General features: G+C 41.3%; 1 protein-coding gene across 1 annotated transcript in view; it reads right to left on the bottom strand.

Moving 5' to 3' along the window:
- Positions 1-277: 277 nt before the first annotated feature.
- The window catches only part of NFATC1 (nuclear factor of activated T cells 1), a 111,276-nt gene continuing 90,189 nt past the window's right edge, over positions 278-21,364 (bottom strand). The window contains exon 10 of the mRNA XM_085051719.1: positions 278-2,532. Coding sequence (XP_084907845.1) covers positions 2,483-2,532 — 50 coding nt within the window. The 3' untranslated portion in view covers positions 278-2,482. The remainder of the gene's footprint in view (positions 2,533-21,364) is intronic.

Below are 21,364 nucleotides of genomic sequence, written 5' to 3'. Positions count from 1 at the left end.
TATTTTATGAATACATATACAACAGATGGCATAGTCTTCCATTATCCAGGCTTAAAAGTAACAGGTTGGGGTCTTTTTCTTTTTTTCAACATAGCTTAAAGAGGAAAATAAATCAGAATGAAGGAGCTGCAACATAGCCAAACCACACATTTGAAAACTTTGCTAAAATTACTGCTGAAAGGTGCCTCTGTGTGCGTGTGTATTGTCCTGCATGGTTAAAGCCTCACCCAATGTATTTAGTATATGAATAAAAAAAATGCTTTGGCATAATCAGAGGTTCTTCCATGCACAGTTTATTGACATATCTGAAATAATGAGAGAATAAAATCTGAGCATTGTATTATATATAATTTCATCTTCTTGGGAGCAATGTCTTTAAATGCAGTGGGGAAATGAAGAAGAGACTGTTGACAAGAGACTTGGCTTCCATACAAAGATAGTTATATTAGCAGGATGCAGCAGGATGCAAGCAGCTTCATATAAAAGAGATGGAGAGATATATGTATATAATGTAAAAATGCTATTTTATATGAGAAAAGAAGATTTTTCAAGATAACATAAAATGAACCACTCTAAGACTAGCTTCCAGCAAAACATTTTGCTTTATTAGTACTATTTTCTAGCTACAAGTCAAGCTGATGTTTGTCAAGCTTTTTAACTTTTCATATGGCAGTCTCTAAGAAACGTTTCATGCAATGTCTACAATGCTAAATACAGGGTAAATAATTGGGATTAAACAGGTGAAGAATAACAGACTATTATAAGGACCAGGACCAGCATATTATGTACATACAGCCATATTATATTCTCATGTCTTCACAGTAATGTGCAAATGTGACAAATATGGCTTTCAATTTTTTTTCCTAAAGAAAGTAAGACATAATTATACAGAATAATGTTTTAAAACGTTTAGTTGGATTTCACCTGTTTGTGAAACCTGTTCAGTCTTCATTGCATCAGGGTTAAGGAGCCACCCCAGCTCGGGGGTGTAGTTTGGGTGTGTTTCCAGGAGGGGGCACAGATTCCTAAGGCACAAGATTAATGTTAAACATTTTTAATTTAAAGTCATGCTATTTTATTTTGGGTTTTTTTTGGTATTTTTTTTTTTTTTTTTGGTTATGTGAAGTAATAGGTCGTTGCTAGTTATATAATAAGCGGTTGATTGTAAAAAATATGATGTTGAAGGCTACACTACATGCCTACCTGTAGCTCCAGGAACATTAGCGAATCTGAAAACACACTATACAGCGCCGCATGTGAAACCAAGGTGGAATTTTGGTAACATCCTTTTCCATACGCCTAGCAGAGACTTATAAGGCTTCTGCGGAATAATAATAATATTATAACTGAACAAATATTTTACACTCTTCCATAATGGTATTTACAGTTACTATAACTCATATTCTGACATTTGGTAAATAACATGTATCTTGTATGCATCCTTCTTGCCTATCTAAAGTGCTTGCTTAACTCTGCGAGGAAAGAAAATGCATATCTGCTTTAGGTGCAACAAACCCTCAAAAGAAGTAGCTGAAATATTTGCTGTGGATTTGAAATGCATTCCCAGAAACTGAAATTATTGCTAAATTCAGTGCCCTTACTGGGCAATCATCTATATTATTTGTCATATATAAATATATGCATATATACTAGTATGTATGTACATGCATACACATTCATCTATCATGTAAAAGATAGATTTCCATTTTTTGTCCATCAACCCTTTTTTTTTGTGCTAATCAACTCACTTGTGCTATGACAGAAGCTGGATTAAAATCAAAATCTTACCATGCTACTACTACCAACCCTATGATTCATTAGCACTTAATAAAGACAATACACAAAAGAAAGCTGAGATGATGACGAAACAGGAGGCTTTTGAAATGCACTGAGAATAAGGCAATAGGCTGTACATTACAGCAGAGGAAAAGCTGAGAAAATTCTGGAATTCATCAATGTGTCTTACTGGAGTTGGGATTGCTCTCCCTACTCTGCTGCGGAGTCCTGTGTTTTTTTCCAATATCACTCTCCAGAATTCAAGCTCTAGAGTTTCTGCACCTGCCAACACTTTAAATGGTAGCGAATTCAAAGCTTATTAAAATGCCCTGATGCCACAACCTGGTAAAATAAGGCACTTCCAGGGCTGTATTCCAGTGGTGCCATGCCAAAAGGATCAGCATTGGGAAGAAGTGCTCAGATTTTGCTGAATTTCCTAGTTTTGTCCCATGAAATGTGCCATCTTGGAGCGTACTCCCTCCCCTCTTTTGAGATGATTTTCTTTAAAAAAACCTGTTTAATCAATTGAAGTTGAGTAGCTACTTCTTTGCAAGCAAGAGGTAAATCTTCAGTTCCTGACATTCATTAAGGTGGAAGATCAGAGTGGTACCAGGCAACATCTTCAGTTCATTCAGCATCTCCCGACTCGAGGTGATGTGCCAGCCAAGTCAAAAGTGTGTATTTCATACCAGGCTCACATTGAAAGCTATGAGTGGACATTGGTACTGGAAAGGTCATTCCTTATAATTTCATTTACTGTGAAGAAAGAAGACAAGAAGAGGAACTGATTAGCATCCCACTGCTGCAGGCAGGTCTCCTCAGTCCAAAACCCCCCAAACTTGCACTCTTTCCTTGACAGCTTCAGTACAGCTCTGGACAGTAAGTGTGGCATCACCAGGTAGCTTGTACAGGCTGATCACAGTGCAAAACCAGCAGGATTAACCAAGGTTATTAATATGCTAAATACCACGTAAAACCAGGCATCACAAGAGCAGCAGCATCCTGGATCTTTGATTGCATCAAACATACTTAACATTTCAAATCGGTTACAGATAAAACATTTCATTTGCTCTAGGAGTGCCTCAGAAATGTAAAGCCAGGAGGACCACAGGAGATCCTAGAATAATCTACTCCTTCCATAAAAAGAGCTGTTTGCAAAGTATGTTAGCCATGGTAGGTACTGGTGGCAGAAAGCCACCAATCACTGAACCTGGATATGTGCAGCTGCAAAGCCTAGATAGAATATAGCTTCGCATGCTGATTTTTTCCACCATGGGTTGATACTAGGGAGAAAAAAAAGAAGAGAGGAAACTGCTGCATGTTTGCCCATTCCCTAGACCTGGTAACATGTTTTAATATATATCCTCCTTTGGTCGTGACCAACACACGTGGACATATGCTCTTTACTTCTATCCATACAAACAGATGAGATGGACAAACAAGTTAAAAAAACTCTCTTGGCAAGAGTCAGAGGAGAGAATAAACAAGGTCTGCTATCTCAGCATCAGCCAGTCACACTGCATCTCCACTGATAAAGTGCTGTTTTCTTTACTCACAAGTCTTCTTTCTTTCTTTTCCCCCTCCCCTGAAGATCATCAAGCAATACAGTTTCCCACACTCCAATTATGTCCATGTGATTTTTGGCAGATGGACAGGAAATGACTGAACCTGGCAAAGGTCATCAACAGTGGACTACACAACATCCCTTTTATTTCCATTCCATCTCCCTACAGCAACTGCCACCACCTGATTTACACAGAGATAGACAAAGTGCCATCAGCAGGGCTATCACTGCTTCTGAGTTTTCCTAACATTGCAGGAATGGGAAACACGTGTCCACGTCATGGAAGCACCAAAGAAAAGCCCTCATTTTCCTTTCCTTGTGGGCTGCTCTTCACAGTGATCCTGATAACTTCATGTGTTTACTGGAAAAGATCAAGCCTGTCTAAAACCAACTTCCTAAAGCAATTAGTTGGGTTTTTTTGGCCTTGGTTTTTATGGCTTGGTTTTTTTTTTCCTGCAAACCTATTGCCCACTTAGTAATTGCAGCACATTAATCAGTCAGGATTTGTGTCACAGGTCATGGCCACCAATGGATACACACACCATATTTCAGAAAAGAAATATCAGTTGCGTTTGTAACTATCTATTTACAGCAGCAAACTAAGAAGCACGGAAATTAGCTGTGAAAAGACAAAGCAGTTCTTTCTCTTGACGGTGCCATGGAGTTCATCTTTAATATTACCAAACAGCAAAAACAAATTCAAGTAGCAAGTCCTGCACTGAGCTCTGCATGCATCCAAGCCCAGCCAGAAGTGTTGCCCCATTATATGTGTGGCCAGACCCCAGAGAGCTTTAGGGACTAAGTCTCTGCCTTGAACGCAAACAACACACTTGTGTGTGATGGTTCTTCCATGATGCTTTTGTAAAGATAGTTTCTGTGATAAACTTCTCGAAGCACTCTCAGGTCTGCAGCAAAACCACACAGTGATACTTTGGTGTTTTATGAGACAAAGGAAACAAATCCTCCTATGGGCCAGGCAGTATCACAGTTTTGCTAATTTTCTCTCAAAGCTTCTGTTACATCAAATAAAATTAAGAAACTGGTCAGAGCTATCCTCACTCTTTGTACAGTTAGTTAGTGCTTAGAAACATCAAATAATGAATCTTCACAGTGCTTTTGTAAAAAGTGAACATAATTACCACTGATATTTCATGGGGACAGGGAGGTGGAAATGCGAAGGACCTCCCCATCTCAGTCAGGATCAGCACCAAGGCATCTCAAATCACTGACTAATGCTGTAGCCCATGCTGAGTTACTCTTGCTTGATTCTTTCAGTAAAACTTTCAAAAGCAACAGCCTCAGCCTGCCAGCCCATGCTTTTCCCATATTAAAGCATGCGGCAAAGGTATTTTGGAAGCAACTTGATGACATGAGCCAAAGATCCATCTCCAAAACCAGCTCAGGCACTCAGGAGGCTGCCTGTTCCAGCCACTCCAGGTACCCTCAGCTGATCCTCTGTCCCTTGAGTGCTGTAGGACACAGGGCTTACTCCAGATATGATATGACTTTTCCTTTCAGCTGGGAGCCCACCTGCCTGGGCTCAGGCCACGACACCACGATGCTCCTTCAGTCACACTCTCTCCATCTCTCAGCAGCCAAAACAATCTGTCCCCAGCTGAAATCACTTGTATTTTGTTACTGACTCACAACAGCTTATTGCTTGTTTTTATTTTGTATTATTCTCTTAACAGAGATGGACTTCTGCTACCTTGATGAGTAAGCCTAGTGTCCTCATGTAACAACATCTGGCAGCTGTTCAACAACACTCAGCAGACAATGTCACCACGGACTCGGGAGACAACTGAACCTCAACCCAAGTGCACCCATTGCCACCAGATGTCACAATCAAATGGGGCCAAAACCACCAAGAGGACACTCAACACTCATCTTCTACTCTGCAGTGGTCTTTGGACAGCATGGCTCAGACACAACCTTCTTTATTTCACCATTTCACTTGCTTGTTTCCCCTTGACTCACTGCAGTGCCAAAAATGCAAAAAATTCCCAATGATACAGTGGAAAAAACCTGCAGAGAGGGACCAGGGTGCATGCGAAAGGCCCAGGTGGGGGAATACGTGCCAGCACAGCTGATCTTGCAGCGGCAGACCGCTAGCAGAGATGAAAGGGGAAGTGTGCTGCAAGCGGGCTTTCCCTCACTACTCGCGAGACACCTGAGGCTGCAAGGAAAACCCTGTGGTGGGTGGGAACGGGGGAAAACCAGGAGGCAAACACATGTGAAGTGTGATGCTTGCTGGATTTGGCTAGAAGGATGCTCCCTGCCCCCCACAACTGCATGGTCCAGCACTCCCACGAAGACTCTCAACACACTTTTTATTTCTAATTTCTGAAAAATTTGCCTCCTTTTAATATTCCAAAACATGTTAACAGTTTTGCTGCCTGTCAGAAAATGTTTTATTTTGCATCAAACAGAATGTCTTGGAATGTTTTATTTGACCCCAAACTGATTTTTCTTTCCTTCAGCAAGAAAACATCAATAATCTTGTTGCAGGCTGACCCAGGATTGTCCTTCCCAACAACAAATCAAACTTTCTGTTACTGAGTATGTTTCTGCTGAAGCATCCTGTGTGCCCATCCACACCAGTGTCAGAACCACCACTACAGTCAGGGCTTTGGGAAAGAGCCTAAGAACCAGCACACCTCCAGTGATGCTTTCTCTAGTACACCTTTACTCTTCTGGTGGACTTCATGAGCGAGAAGTCTGCATCCTTGCTTCTCGTGAACTTTGATGAACTTTCTTCCATGAAGTTTTCTAAGAACCTTTTGAACCTCTTTTGGTCTTCAGAGTTTCCTGTAGCAATGGGTTCCACAGTTTACTGATATGAGATATGAGGGTGAAAAAAAGGGTTTGTTTTGTTTTTGTTTGGTTTTTTGGTCTTTCTTTTGATTGTTTGTTTTAAATTTGTTTCTTGTAAATTTAATTCATGTTTCATGCGAATGAGCTGACTGTTCCCTGTTCATTATCTCTTTTGCCATCTATCCCTTTGGTATCCTCAGAGCTCCACTTGGTCCTGTAGGACCACTGCAGAACTTCCCAGCGACGCAAGATCCAATCATGCAGATAAAGTAATTGGCATTTTTCTCTTAACTCCCACCTTTGTAACAAAATATTTATTACATAGTTAAAGAGAACTAGCTGTTTACAGTCTTGAATGCTCAAGTTGTGACTTATAAACCTGTTACTATTACAAGAGGATTGTGTGTGCTCCACAGAATAGCAGTATTCAGTGCAAGCAGTGTTTTGGCCCAGGTTTGAGATTCATTCCTAAAGCAAATGCTGGTCTTTGATTCCCCAGCTGCTTGGATACACATCCATTCATGTCTGCAGTACCATTCCAGGAGTAGCTGGTTTTGAATAAGCACAACATTCTTCAAAGAAAAGTTGCAATGGCTTTACACTCATTTCTAAAACAACATAACCTGTGCACTCACAAAGACCTGGTTTATAACCAGGATAGATGAGCTCCAGATAATTACCCAGCTTGTTGCAGGCCCTTCATACAGCTTAGCAGCAGATCTGGAAGAGCACGCAGGATGCTTAATCTTCAATGCCTAGAGTAGCACAACACTTCCCTTAAAGCACCAGGTTGATCCCTATCAGACCAAACAGCTGAGTACTATGATTTACAGTGCCTTTGTCATCAGATTTTTTTTCACTGTTTTTCTGTTGGCTTTGGGGTGGGAGGCCACTGTCGCTTTCATAGCTAACACCTACAGTTCCCCACAATGCCTTCTCTCAACTGGTATTTTCCATTGTCATGTTCAGCTTTTCCACTGACAGAAAAATAAAAAAATAATAATGCTGAGAAATGCAGGTAACACGTGACCTCTCTACCTGTCAAGGCTTCTGAAAGAGGAACCTTTCCTTTGCTAAACAGCAGATGCCACAGTAGCAGGATGTGGTGAGCTGTTACACCACATTTTAGTTTAATATGGAGTTTTTTCCTCTTGTATTTAATTTTGCTTTGAAATGCCCTTGCAATGGAAATTTTTGCTTAACTAATTAGCAAAATCAGTGTCTTACTGATGCACCAGTTTGGGTTCCTGCATGGAACAGGACAACCAGATATATCTGTACAAATGTGGGTTCTATATATAGATGTGAACTTCATAGGAAATGTAATATTTTTAACATTTGGTGGCTGTACGTGGATTCCACTAACTGGCAAAACTTTAAATTCCTGCAGATTTCTGCTTTTCTTGCATCCAACTACTAACATGGATAACAATGGGGCCTTTTGCTTTAATAAAATACTTGTTCTTCTGAGACAAATTCTGCTTTCCAACTCAGACACTGATCTTGCTCAGAGCAAAGAAGTTACAAGGTCAGTGGTGCAGGGAGTAGGGAGAGGGCACATGCACAGGGTTTCCTCAGCTGAGAAGCTTTCTGGGGATACAAATAAAAGAGAAGACTTTGTACTCCTAAAGGTGAATGCCCCCCAAGAGTCTGAAAAAAATGGGAAGTGAGCTGAGAGCCATGGTCAAACTCACTATTATAAAGAGCTGAGTCTACATTTTTGTGGGTGAATGGGATCAGTTTGAAAACACACCCCCCATCCCTTTTCAGTTTGCAAGCAGAAACATTAAATCTCCAGTCTCTGGCTGAGTTAAGCTGCTGTCTTATCACACATGTGGAAGTCAAAGACCGTTGCTCCAATGACTTCAATCCACATCAGCAGGAGCCCAAAAATGCCTGCAGAAGGAGACTGAGAAGCCAACTCCAGGTTGTATTTACAGTTGCAGCCCTTTACGATGCACTCTTCTCTTCCACAAGCGAGCTTTGTGGATCTCCCCGCCACTCTTTTGTAATAGACAGACAGGTGTGATAGAGTCCAAGCAAAAGGGCACTCAGAGGTTTTGCACTGAGCTGGTACCTTGTGGTTCACATGCCCTTGTTCCCCTGTAAATAGCGATGGCATCAACTCAGCTCCTTCAGCATGGTTTATGGTTTCCTTATCAATAGAAAGTGCCACGTGGCATGTCCCAAGACATGCAGGCATGCAGAGTCACGTGAAGTCTCTGCCCACAGCTGACCTACCAATCTTTGCTCATTACTTTATGTCCACCTGAGTCTGCTGGGGACCACTGCCTCTAACACAGGGCAGAACTGAAGACAAGGGGCTGAGATGCCGTAATGCTCTCTCGATGAAAATGAACAAAAGCAGCCTGCTCTGACTGGTTCACGCAGCATGGAAAATACAAGTCATACCAGCTGCACCTTTCAAGCTATGTGTGTGAAAGCCTGCGGTAAATCACGCTCCGATTCTGCCATGTCTGGACAATAATGCTTCATCTCTCAGATGGGTCTAACTGCCCAAGCAGTGCTGTGCCATGACTGGAGACCACATTTGGACCATGCTGGACACTGGTCAGGCTGCACAGTTTCTGTGTCACAGCCTCCAGAAGCTCTGTGGAAGGTCTGAGCAACCCCCAGGAATGAGCAGCAGTCCTAAAAGCAAAACTGCCTTGGTTTGGCTCATCATTTTTGCCTTCTGGCAGAACTCACTCACTAGCTCAGGACAAGTCTTACATGGGTACAATTACAGTGACACCCACGTCAGGGACCTCTCCACACACCTCATTTCACAGCGTGGATGTACCCACAAGTGCTCTGAATTTCTGCTGTCACTATTCACCACACGAAGAAAGCCCGGGACACATAGCTCTGGAATGACTCCACGAGTTTGACGCTGACACCACGCTACCTGTAGTAATGCTTTGTAGTATGACATTCACTTTGCTGCCTATAATTATTGCCCTCGGATTTTTCCACAAGCAGTGATGCCATTTCTTGCTCCATCAGGCTTCTGTGCTCTCATATGCCCTCCATTTCAGATGAAATGGCACATATTAGCTTCACTGAAGAGGAATTCAAAGTTGCAAATGAGTGCAGAGGAAGCAGAAATACAGGAGGAAAGTTTTTTTTCCTTATCTCCATGTACAGATTTTATTTTAAGAGAAAAATGGCTAAATATAGATGCATATACAGTGACAAAAAAAAGTAAGCTCTTGGTATAAACTCTGTCCTATGACTAAAATTCTACAGTTTTTATCAGGTACCTACTTCCTCACTATTCATAAGCATCACTACTTTCTGACATACGTAAGCTGCAACAAACAACATAGAATTGTTACTCAAATCATTGACAAAAATAGGTTTTTCTTACAGAAATTCTTTTTTCAAAGCTAGTAAATATTGTCCTGTAAGACAAAACATCAGAAAACAGTGATAAAAATTGCTGAGGTGCCAGACTGTAATGCAAAACTATAGATCACAATAAAGCTTACTGAATTAAAAACCAAATAAGTCTTGTGAAGCAATGGAAAATATAACTTCACACGTTCCATAAAGAAGTCAGATGTTGTATTACCTCAGGTGTCCTGGATGTGTTTATACCTTAAACTTATTTTTATCTGTTTAATCATAATAAGCCACTACCACAGGGCATGCTATTTTTGGTGACAGCGAATAGGACAGTGGAGCGAGAGACAACAAGTAGCAGGTTTTAATAAAACATGATCCTCCCAAAAGAACGTCAGCTTGGCACGATGGATGGCATTGTTGTGCATGACAGCCATTAACATGGAGTCATTTTTCTACCTGCTCTACCCTCTGCTTTATTTAGCTCAACAACTCCAAGTCTCCCAGGGCGGCAGTGCTGTGGAGTGCTAATGGGAAAGGTTCCTTGTAGTGTGATGACAGCACTGTGCAGCAGCAATTTAACTGGGGCTCTTGAATAGGTGTCCAGACTAAATGAGTCCCATCCTATCGCACCAAAATTTCTGGGTTTCAATTTTTTCTTTCCTCCCAAACGCAGCCCTGGAAACACCCTGTGCCTCTTGCTCTGCAAGCACTTAGGGATGAATTCCTCGGCTGGTGGAAATTAGCGCAGGAATCAGCAGAGCTGCAGTATTTTCCAACACGCTGGAGTCTAAACTTCAGCTTGTTTTTACTCTCAGTCTGAGGATGGCAGCACTCAATCTGATTTGGCCTTTTTACCGAAGAATCAGGGACTCAGGAATTTCAGGTAGCCCTCACTGACACCAGCCTTCTCTGGGGTGATGGGGATTTGGGCTGCACAGAGGCTGCAAGAACTGCCCCAGTAGGATGCAAGCCTCATCTGACACACACATACACATACGTGTGAGGGTAAGGCTTGACAACGAACAAATAAACCACATTTTAACCAAAATTATGTATTTGCATTCCTAAGAGCATCTGTAAGGGAAACAAAACAGACATAGTTTATGTTTTACACGGAATTTCCACACAACAGACAAACTACAAAAATGCTTCCTAAGGCAGCCAAAACCTGAGGCTCATGCTGCTGGAAGCTTTGCCGGTACTAGTCCAGAAGGGGTGAGGAAGACCACGCACCCCTTTGCCATGGACAACAGGAATTTGCTCCTGTCACAAGCAATGCAGTAATGCAAATTGATCCTGGTGAAGAGTTCTCCTTTTCAGTCTAGTGACCAACAGTGAAACAGTGCTGTCAAACCCCAGCACTCAGAACTCATGAATCATGCCCTGAAGCATCACGAGACTAGATTCAAAATCGAAACAAATTTTAAGCAATTCTGCATTTGCCTATTTTTCTAGCTTCCAGACATCTCTGGCAGTGTTAAATCCTGAATGTAACCAAAAGTAAACTTCCTTGTTTTGTCTTTTTACTCTCATTTTCCAGATCCCATCCCTCAAGGCTTGCTGTACCTCACAACTAGCTGTCAACTGCAGCATGGATAACACTTGAGACTCAAGGCTCTCAAAGTAGTTAGAAAAGCAAGGTTAAAGCCCACCTGATGGCCCCAAGGGCTGGTAGCTCCCAAGGTTTACCAGCAGTGAATGGGAGAGGGGGAGTGGGACTGGACCATGTCACACAAAGCTCAGAGCCCAGTGCTGAAGGCTGCTACTTGGACACTTCATGCCCTGCCAAAGGAGCATCCCATGTACAGGCATCCAGCTGAGCACTGGTGACTTCTGTGGGCAGCTGACACCAATCTTTAGGACCTCACATGGACACACGTAACAGGCCAGACTTTTTTATATAGCACAAGAAAGGGCTTTTCTCCATGTGCTGGGACAGTGACAGATTAGCTTTAGAAAAGAAATAATTCTGGGGGTACAGGAGGAAAAAAAAGGAGCAAGAGAAGGTCCATAATTTCTATGGCTTGCTGATTTTAGAGTTTAAAAAAGCCAAATAAAACTGAATTTCTTTATTGATTATACAATTATTAATCTTTTTAGAAGCTTTTCCAACATTGCACATAATGAACAATTCATCAAAGTATATTCGGTGCCACAGAAGTTGCATTCAATATAAAGGGGTCATTAAGTTTCTTGTAATTGCACATTACTGAAGCTTTCATTAGTTCTAAATCAAATCAATGAGATGTGCATGTATGCTCTTTAATTGACTTTATGTAATAATAGTGTGGCCCCTAGTGATCCTCTGGAATCCTCCAAAATGAGCCACCTTGCACTGCTGTTCATAAAAAAACCAGCTTGTGTGCAGCTGGGCATATCAAATAAAGCAAAGAAACAACGAATGGAGGAAACAAAGAAGTACCTTAGGTCACGCAGCAGTATTTGCTGAGTGCCCTTTTCTTTCCATGGGTAGAGAATAGCCAAGAGACTTGACTTTTCTTCCACTCAACCAGCCTCAAAGTCTGATGGACTTGAGCAGGAGTAACATGGTCTCAACAATGGAAGTGTCTTGGAGATAGGTTAAAAGAGGATCTACATGATCTTTTTCTGAGCAAGAAGGGTTTGGTTTTTTCTTTTTTTTTTTTTCCTTTTTATAGACCAAACTTGCCCTGTTATTATCATCAGCATCAACACCTTTTTCCTTTATAGCCCTTTTCATCAGCATAGCGTGTGCCAAACAGAAAAGGTAAGTGCCATTATTCACATCACCCAGCAAAGAGGGCACCTAGGCAGGGACAACAGGAGGATGCCACTGTGTAAACCATACACAATGTGCTACGGCACAGGGGGTGGCCACTGCTGTGACACATCCGTACCTGGCCGGTGTGAAGGCTCAGCCTTGTGGTAACCTCTAATTCACAGGGCTTTTCTCAGTCAGATAAAACGATGGCCATGAGGTGACTCAGTGAGTGGCCACATGCTGCTGAATGGAAGAGAAAGGCTGGGTGGGGCTAATAAAATTTTTTGTGTTTGATAAGGGAAAAGAAATCCACCTATGAGCCTGCTGGGGACTAGGCTGGGAAAGGTCACACTAGCTGGGGGAAATCCTTAGGTGATGGGACTCAGCTGCTAATCTTCAGCAGTGGGCACAGCAGCAGAGCTGGCTCTGGGAATCTGAGCTGGTGGCTGCAAACAGTCTGCAAAAAAATGGATGCAATAAGAAGTTGCCATGCAATAAATTTGCTTTTGGTGTGATGACCTGGTTACCACCATAATATGAGCTGTACATAATACCACAGGATTTCATTTCAACCATGGCAGCATCTGTTGCTGGTGCACACTGCAGTTCAAGGACGAGTGCATGTCCTCTTTGTCATGGTTCCTTGGACAAGAGTGTTGGCAGCACCTAATGACACTCTTGAGTTGGCTTTGCGCCACACTAACCAGGGAAAGACCTTTTCATAACAAAACTCCCATCCAGGCTGGCTGGGAAGGTTGATCCAAAGGCTGATTTAAGTGGATTCACACTGGAGATATACCAATGCAGCTTGGCCATGGTGTGCAAACCCCAGCTGAGTGTTAGCAGGTGCTGTCCCCAGCGTGGAGATGTGGCTGTGGAAACCACTGCACCCAGACTTCCTGGATTCCAGTACTCCTTGGATGCTAAAACCACTTACAGCAAGAACCTCATATTATAGCAGCTGGAAGAGTACTCTTATTTGTATGTGGACCCAGTGTGACAGAGCTGCAAACACGACGAAATGTCTCTTCCTCTTTTCCCCTCTCCCCCATGCTCTGCCTAGCTGCAAAATGGCTCAAGCTCAGGCTGGACTGACAGAGCAATGTCAACAGTAAAAACACCACATACAGTTGCAAGAATTCAGTAAGAATCACAGCTGGGCTCCCAGGGAAGACAAAACCTTCCCCCTTGCAGTCAGTGCTTAACACAAGAATCCTGCTGACACTCAGCACTCTCCACTAGAGAGGAAATTTATTCTGCCCCAAGAATGAAGCACTGTAAACCTGCAGCCAGCACTAGAGAACTCGGAAAAAGGCACTTGAGAGCAGGCGTACAACACTCATCTCCCAAACACACTTAAGGACCTGAAATTTTATTCAAAATGTTTGCATTACACTTTCCAAACAACCCCTCTCAATGTGCAACAGGTTTCTTTTCTGCCTTTTTTTGAGTACCTGGACTGCAAAACCCTTGCTTCTCAAACTGAGAAATGAGAGGGTGTTTCCATAGCCCAGGCTGCAATCTTGCAGCACATCCAAACTCCAGCAGGAGTTGGCCTGCACTTTTGAGAGGTGCTCCAGGCAACAAAATGAGTGGAAGAACTTTAACAGTAATTCAAAAGGAGCTTTAAAAAATTTATTAATGCTACAATGAAGAAAACTGGCTGCTTTAGTGAGATTCAGTCAGGTCAAATCAGCCAATTCAGAGCAGGAGGTAAACGCATGGAGCCTAACACAGCATCTTTGGAAAATCCACACCACAACACAGTGCTTGAAGGGGCAGGCAGGTCCCCACTCCCTGGGGAACTCAGCAGGACATGCAGACCACAGGACCCATCTGTGGGCATGCAGCTGTGCAACATCTGGCTCTCTTCAGAAGCATCCTTGTGACAAGAGCAACCCAGCAAGGGTCATCTCTTGCTGAAGACACTGTGAACCAAATGCTTTTCAGGCTGGGGCTTTGGGGACATCGAGGACATTCCACTGATGAGATAAAAGAAAAAAAATGCAACAAAGGTTTTGATGAAAGGCTGCGCAAATTGATTGTTGTTTGCGCCACACAACAGCCCTTCTGGTGCACCACACCTTTTGTAAAACATAGTTCCATGAAACAAATTATTATCTCCAGTAGCTTCCGTCTACACACATTTCTGAAATACTTTCATTCTGAACTGTTTTGAGAGGAAACGTTAAAAAGAATGGAAACCTGGCAATTAATCAGATGGAAATCTTTATTTCCATTTTACAGAATGGGAAAAAAAGAAGACAGAATTATAAAAGAATACCCAACATTAACTGCTAAGCAGGGAAATGAAAGATAAGCAGAGGCCAGGGACTGGGAGCACTGGTGTGATGTGTGCATTTACCTGCACTTGGATGTGGTTCTGAAGGGTGGGTCAGATCTGTGTTTGTCATTCTTGTTCAAACCCACATAAACACCTAGTTGGAAACTGAGTTTTGACAGATGAAAATTCTTTTTTCTTAAAAACTCACAAAATAAAAACCTTGAAAATTTTTTTTCAAAGCATGGACGAAAGGCTCTTCTGGTCAAGACACAGAGCAAATATTTACAGGGGCTGGGGAGACACCATTTCCTCCCTTTAGGCTTCAACCTAGTGTCTGCCACATAATTTTATCCATTCAATGAATTTTTATTCCAGACATCTGCCAAGAGGAAATAACTTCACTGTATTGGGAGTCTGGGAATCCTAGAAAACAATCTTAAATCCATAAAATAATTGAAGTGCAGTTTTACTGAGCTGTTCAGTTCGATTCTGATTTTTACTACAATGTCAACATGAGTTTAATTTGTTTTAAAGTTTAGGTTCTTAAATCTGTGTGATATACGGTAGTTTACAGCTTGCTGGCAACAGCTACTGTGGAAAAAAAAATGGAAAGTGCATATAAAGGCGGTTCTAACTTTGACATTGTGAAAGCAGGGAGCAGTGCCAAGAGCAGCAAACAGCATAGCTTTCCCAATCCTGGCTGGCTTTAGGGACTGCTTGCTATTGACATCAGTCACTATGGGATACATTTCCCTGCTCTAATGAATCTCATCTGGAGCCTGTAATTAAAAAAGAAATGTCTCAAAGTGTAATTTCTTTCCCTAAAACATTTACTAGATGTTAACTAGATTGCTAATAGTGTGAGATGTCTGTGGGTGGACATCTTCCTCCCTATCTGCTGTGTCAAAGAAGACAATTTATTTACTAAAACCAGTTCTAAAGGTAGTAATTTTTCTGCGTATATCTTTGTGCATGGGGGTGGCGGTGTCTTCTTTTCTAAACTGCTTACTGAACAAAGGATTTGTAGGTGTTTTTCTTTATATATTTTTTCTTTTCTTTCAGAAGTCATCTCCAAAGTCAGCCTGATTTAAAAGGTACTCAGAGTGACTGAAAATGTCTTTGCTGAGCAGATTAAGAAGTATCCCATCTGAGCTGTAAAATTATAATAAAAATAATCGTGGTAGTAATAATAATAATAATAATAATAATAATAATAACAGTAGTAGTAGTGATGTAATCCCATCTGAGCTGTAAAATTATAATAAAAATAATCGTGGTAGTAATAATAATAATAATAATAATAATAATAATAATAACAGTAGTAGTAGTGATGTAAGTTTCCTGCTCCAGTGACTTTCCACCAGTGTCTTTGGCTGGCGCCCCTTGGTAAGTGCTGCTAAAAGCATTTACAGGAGCTGTTGGCCGGCCAGGGAAGTTGATCTGCTTCAGGCACACACCAGACATGCGAGTGGGAGAACGTGAAAAAGGGATGAAAAACACATGTCCCTGAGGAAGGAAGAAGGGGTTTTCTCGGTTGCTGGAGAGGGTGCCAGCCCCAGCTCTGCCACAGAATGCTGCTCCCAGCCTAGCACTCCCCATTCCACATGGCCGTGTGGAGCATCCCCCTGGCACCCTGCAGGAGGTGATGGCTGAAACTCTCCTTCCTAACACACGCAGCCCAGACGTAGCTGTCTGCTTGGGCCTTTCCCTTCGCCAACATCCCCCCCTCTCCCTTTTCATTTTCTTTTTTCAACCAGCTTTGACTGGAGCCAGAGCCTGGGGTAAATCAGAGGAATTTCTAGATTTTTCTGAGTGCTGTGAGCTCTCGCTGTTTTCCGGTACCTACTTCCTGCCATATCTAAAATAACAGCAGCTGCAGGGACCTGATAGAGAAGAGCTCCAGGGGAGAAATTCTCACAAATGGGGTGGGAAAGAAAAAAAGTTGAAAAAAAAGACATTTATTAGGGAGACGATAACACAGAGAACCAGCATCAGATTCATTGTGGGAGTTGATAGCACTGTAAGCTGTGGATGTTGTTGTCAGAAGAAAACAAATCCTGTAAAATGGCCATGGGAATGATAAGTCTCCATGTTTGCTGGGATAACAGAGGTAGCTTTACAGCACTTTTCCTATTGTATGGAGTATTGTGCCTCGATTAGCTAATGTCTCTGAGGGCCAGATAAGTGAGGATGAATGTTCTGCTCTAAAAGCTCTCATGCTTTCTCTTTGGCATGGCTATCTATGGAAAGCTGTAGCAGAATCTCTGCACACATAAAGAGGGCCCCCTCTTTTGAGAAAAACATGACAGAAAATGGAGAAGTGTTGAAATTACCCTGTTTTCCATGGAGGACACATGGTGCACTGTTGTCATTGTCTCATTACAGACCACATGAACGAGTGCAGCCACACAAGAAACTTCCAAAATTGTCCCACGAAGGGACCTTACATATTTGTATGAGAACTACTCCAGGAGAAGAATATTTCTGTCCTACTGGCATAAAGGGGGACAGAAACAGACATGGTGCACTATTACAAAATATATTTACGCACCATTCAATGTGCAAGAACACACTGAGATGTCCTGGAGATCCCTTGCAAACAACATAAACCTTACTTTAAATATCAGCACATCCAAACAATCAAAGTGAGTGTTCTTGAAACACTGCCAGTCAGTCACACTACATGTGAAATACAGGCAGTATTTCAGAATATTGTATGTGCCATTTACCTTAACATATTAATGTAATTCTACAGTTACTCTGGGAACTATAGCTTGCATCTACATCAACTTTTGCATCCCGCAATTTTCACCCAATATTAGAGATTTTCATGCACATTTGTTTTCAACACAGGACTTTTCAAAAGAGCATTAAGTGATAGGTTATCGTGACTGTGAATTGGGGTCTGATCCAAAGAGCTCAGGAGACAATAGAAGAATTCCTGCTCTTTGCATTCTTGATGCAAAGAATGAGCTTTGCATCAAGTTCTTATTAAACACAGACAGATATATCCCAAGGTGGTCTACAAGTGTTCAGTGTACTGGTCTGATGGCATGGCAGGAAAACATATCAGTCACTGTATTTTGTTCATTAACTCTCAAAACACTCTATTTTGTTCATTATTCTCAAAACATCATTTGAAATGTTTTAATGTGGATATGCAAAAGAAGCAAGTAGATCTGTTCTCTTATTTTGCTGGAATTTTGAAGGATGCAAGACTTCCTTGATGTCAGCAAACTTCTGATTTCTACCACACAAGCAGGACAAGCACGTTTCTGTGTTTACTTCAGTGTGCTGGTTTTAGTGCATATGCATGTGGGTACAGTTTGATCCTACAGCCCTACCCACTTTCTAGGGAATAGTGGAAAACCATGCACAGGGTTTTAGTAGCAGCACATAGTCTTTCTTTTCTAGATTTTAAACCACTTCTCTAGGACTAAAAATCCTTGCTTAAGTATACAGCTCAATTGCCAATTTTTAATTTGTAAAACAAGATCATGTCAAGCTACTTGGTTCTTCCCATCCACAAAACAGACTCCTTAAGATATGAACCATATTTGGTTCATATTCAGGTAATTAGACACACTGGCCAAGGTTAGACAGACTAGACAATATTCTGGCATCAAATCAGAAAACTGAAACTAGCTAAACCATTTTTTTTAAAGTTCCCCCTGACAATACAAAGAGAGTGAATTTGTATTCCTGCAAAAGTAGAAGTAGTTAGAAAGTATGAGGCATGGCCAAATCCCATTTAAGAACTGTTATGGCTGTGCTGTATTACGTATGCTTATAGAGCAGTACATTTATAGTACACAGGGTAAAGAATTTGGGAGTAGGATTAACGAGCTTTCCTTTCACACTAGACTAAATCAGATCACAGTAGGAGATCAATCTGCAACACCTCCCAACTTTTGATCAAGAAAAGCAAGCACAGTGAAGTTCAGAGACAGACTAAAGAGCAACATGACAATTATTTACTGACATGAGACTGGAAATAATATCACATGGAGCACAACTTGGACTTTAGATATGTAGGAAAGAATGGTTCATTTTATGCCACTAATCATAGCCAAGGATTAAGATATTTTGGAAAAGCCCTATTATTTCTCATTCTGCAAACCAGGATTTCATTACTGGTAAATCATGAACTTTATGAAGTCCATTCATATAAATTAATTTCCTTTCCTGATTTCCATTGGCATGTGAGACACAGATATATGATAGAAATAAAAGTCTGCAAAGGAAAAGGAAAAGATACACAGAAATGTCTTTTAGTACTTAAAAGCAGGGTAAGTAAGGATGTAGCTAGAAGAATCGTCCCTGCAGCTAGTGCATTCATTTTTAAATAAATTGGTTTTGGGTCTGAATAAGTAGAAATCAGTGCAGCTGCACTACATCTAGATGGATCTATGCTGACTTACTCCAGATGCCTCTAGCAAGAGGAACCAAAGCTAAGTTCTCTCATTCTTAAGGTTTTCATTTTACAGCACCAATGTAGAATTGAGGTATCTTTTCCGTATTATGAGAGATTTTCCCACCTAGACATCTTAGCAAAGAATTCTTAAAATCATTTTAGTGTCACAAGATGTGGGGTTTTCCCCTGTCAGTGGTGCTTCCCCCCAGTGGAAATTTGTCATATGAAATGTAAATCTGTCTTCAGACAACTTTCTGAACATTGGCATTTTTCCAAAAATAGGTACAGAGAGGTGGTGGCAACATCCTTTGGGGGACCATGCATGACAGAAAGCATGATACAGCCTCACTTGGCATCACAAACATCTGTTAGCTCCTCCCTGAAGGGTCTTAACTGACAGCAGAGAGATTGTGTTGGTCGCTGCAGAAATCTAGATTTTATCATCAGAGAAACCATAAAAATAGCCCTGAAACATCCTCTGTACATCTGGCTGACCTCTGGCTGGCTGACCAAATGTTTCTAGTGTCACAACTCACACCATGAGACATACATAGACAGCCCTATATCTTACCCCCTTCCTCACTAAAATAATTTTTTTTTTCTGAATATTCACCTAACAAACAAAGAAAAGGTCCATCCATTCGTAGATTTCTTGGCAGGAAATCTGGCATCTCTACCAGTCTGCTCACTTTTCATAGTCTGCTCACTTTTCACACTCTCCTCTGTGCTGAGTGCTTGAATCCAAAATATTCCTTATAATAATAAAGTCTACCCCACAGTTAGCTAATGGTACTGTTATGCAAGGGCAGGCCTTGGTTCCAGCAAACTAGCCCATGGCAGCAGAAAGAGATCTGGTTTAAGATGGAGATATTCCCCACAACAAAATTAAGTGGAAAGGAAGGATTAGACAAGAGTTTTTTCTTTTACTTTAGCAGATGATTTTTTTTTTTTTGAAAGTATCCAAGTAATTTTGGTCTGGAAACACTTAGAAATTTTTGATGAGACACCATTCAGTCCAGGTGCTTTTCCGAAGATAATATTAAATATAGCTTTGGAAACTTCAGCAGATGTTCCAATTTTTTCTAGTTCAAAATTTTTTTTTGCTACTACTCTGCCTTTATGTAAATAGCTGACTCTAATTGATTCTTTAATACAGTGATTCATAATCTGTTGTGAATCTTCTGTTAATTTACTTGAGAGTCTTTATTGCAGGTTATTATTTCCCCTGATTTAACACATCCTGTTTTAGAACATCCATCAAAGTTGATGGAAAAAAATTTCATGGCACTTGGATCACATCCTAAATGTAACTTGAATGCCATCTCTCAAAAGTTGCAAAGTAAGGGGATTTCCTGTTTTATTCTTCAATTGTATAACCTTGAAAGTGAGCTTTTACAAATCCTCAACTGCCTTGTCAAGGTCTGATCACTTCTACTCCTTCTAGCACTATTTTTTTCCTGGTAGTTTCCAACTGGGGAAAGGTCAATGGATAATATATTCTTATTGTTCTTTTAATGGATGCCCTGTTACACTGTAAGTCTTAAAACCAATATGAAAATTTAAAACTGATATGAAGATTTCTCACTAAGTTCAAGTGATGGCACTATATTTACTCAAAGACCACTTCCCACTCCCTTCACTTCCACCATATTTCAAGAGGGTTTTTTGGTCTCCCTGTGGGAGCTTTCTCCACCCAGTGGCAGCTCTGAAGCCCTCTCCTTGCCCGTTAGAAAACCTGTCGATAGAACATGGAAATAAGTCATGGGGTTATGTGAGGGTCCCGCCCCAGCGGAGCTGCCCACCAAACCTTTCCACCTGCAGGCATTGGAGCCATCACACTGTAGATCAATACAGACAGATAGGCTCCTCTATTCTCTCTCCGTGGATCTATGTAAGTTTAATGAGCACAATGCTCATTTCATCATCTCCTCTTATTTTTCTCTATATTTAAATTATTTTGGGGCAAAGCGAGGTATTCTTTAGACACACTTTTCCATGGCAGTCAAATCCTGGGCTCATACTACTCATTTGTACCATTTCACTTCTAGACAAACTCCTCTGTCTCACACCCACACTCATCCTTTCCCCTCTTCTTCCAGAAGTCATCTTTGCTCACCTTTTCTTTTTTTTTAAATGAGGATGTTATATTTAACTCTCCTCTCATTTCTCTTTTTCTCAGGCCTTCTTTCACTCTAATTACACCATCAGGTAGTTTCACAGCTAGACTAGAAGTCTGAAAATTAAAATGCTTGCTAACTGTGCTACAGCTTCATGAGAAAGCTTCTATTTTATTTTTTTTTTACTAAGTTTCCCAAATAGAATAAATGTATATACATGCATGCACTTGCCTGTACTTTTCACAAAGGGCCCCATCCCTTCCAATGTGCTGAATCCTTTGCAGCCCCATGCAGAACCCCAGCTTTG

This window comes from Lichenostomus cassidix, chromosome 2 (assembly GCF_008360975.1).
Source record: "Lichenostomus cassidix isolate B80296 chromosome 2, HeHo_3.0, whole genome shotgun sequence".
NCBI classification, from domain to species: Eukaryota; Metazoa; Chordata; class Aves; order Passeriformes; family Meliphagidae; genus Lichenostomus; species Lichenostomus cassidix.
Note: the sequence above shows the minus strand (reverse complement) of the source record. Positions and strands in the feature narration are given on the sequence as shown.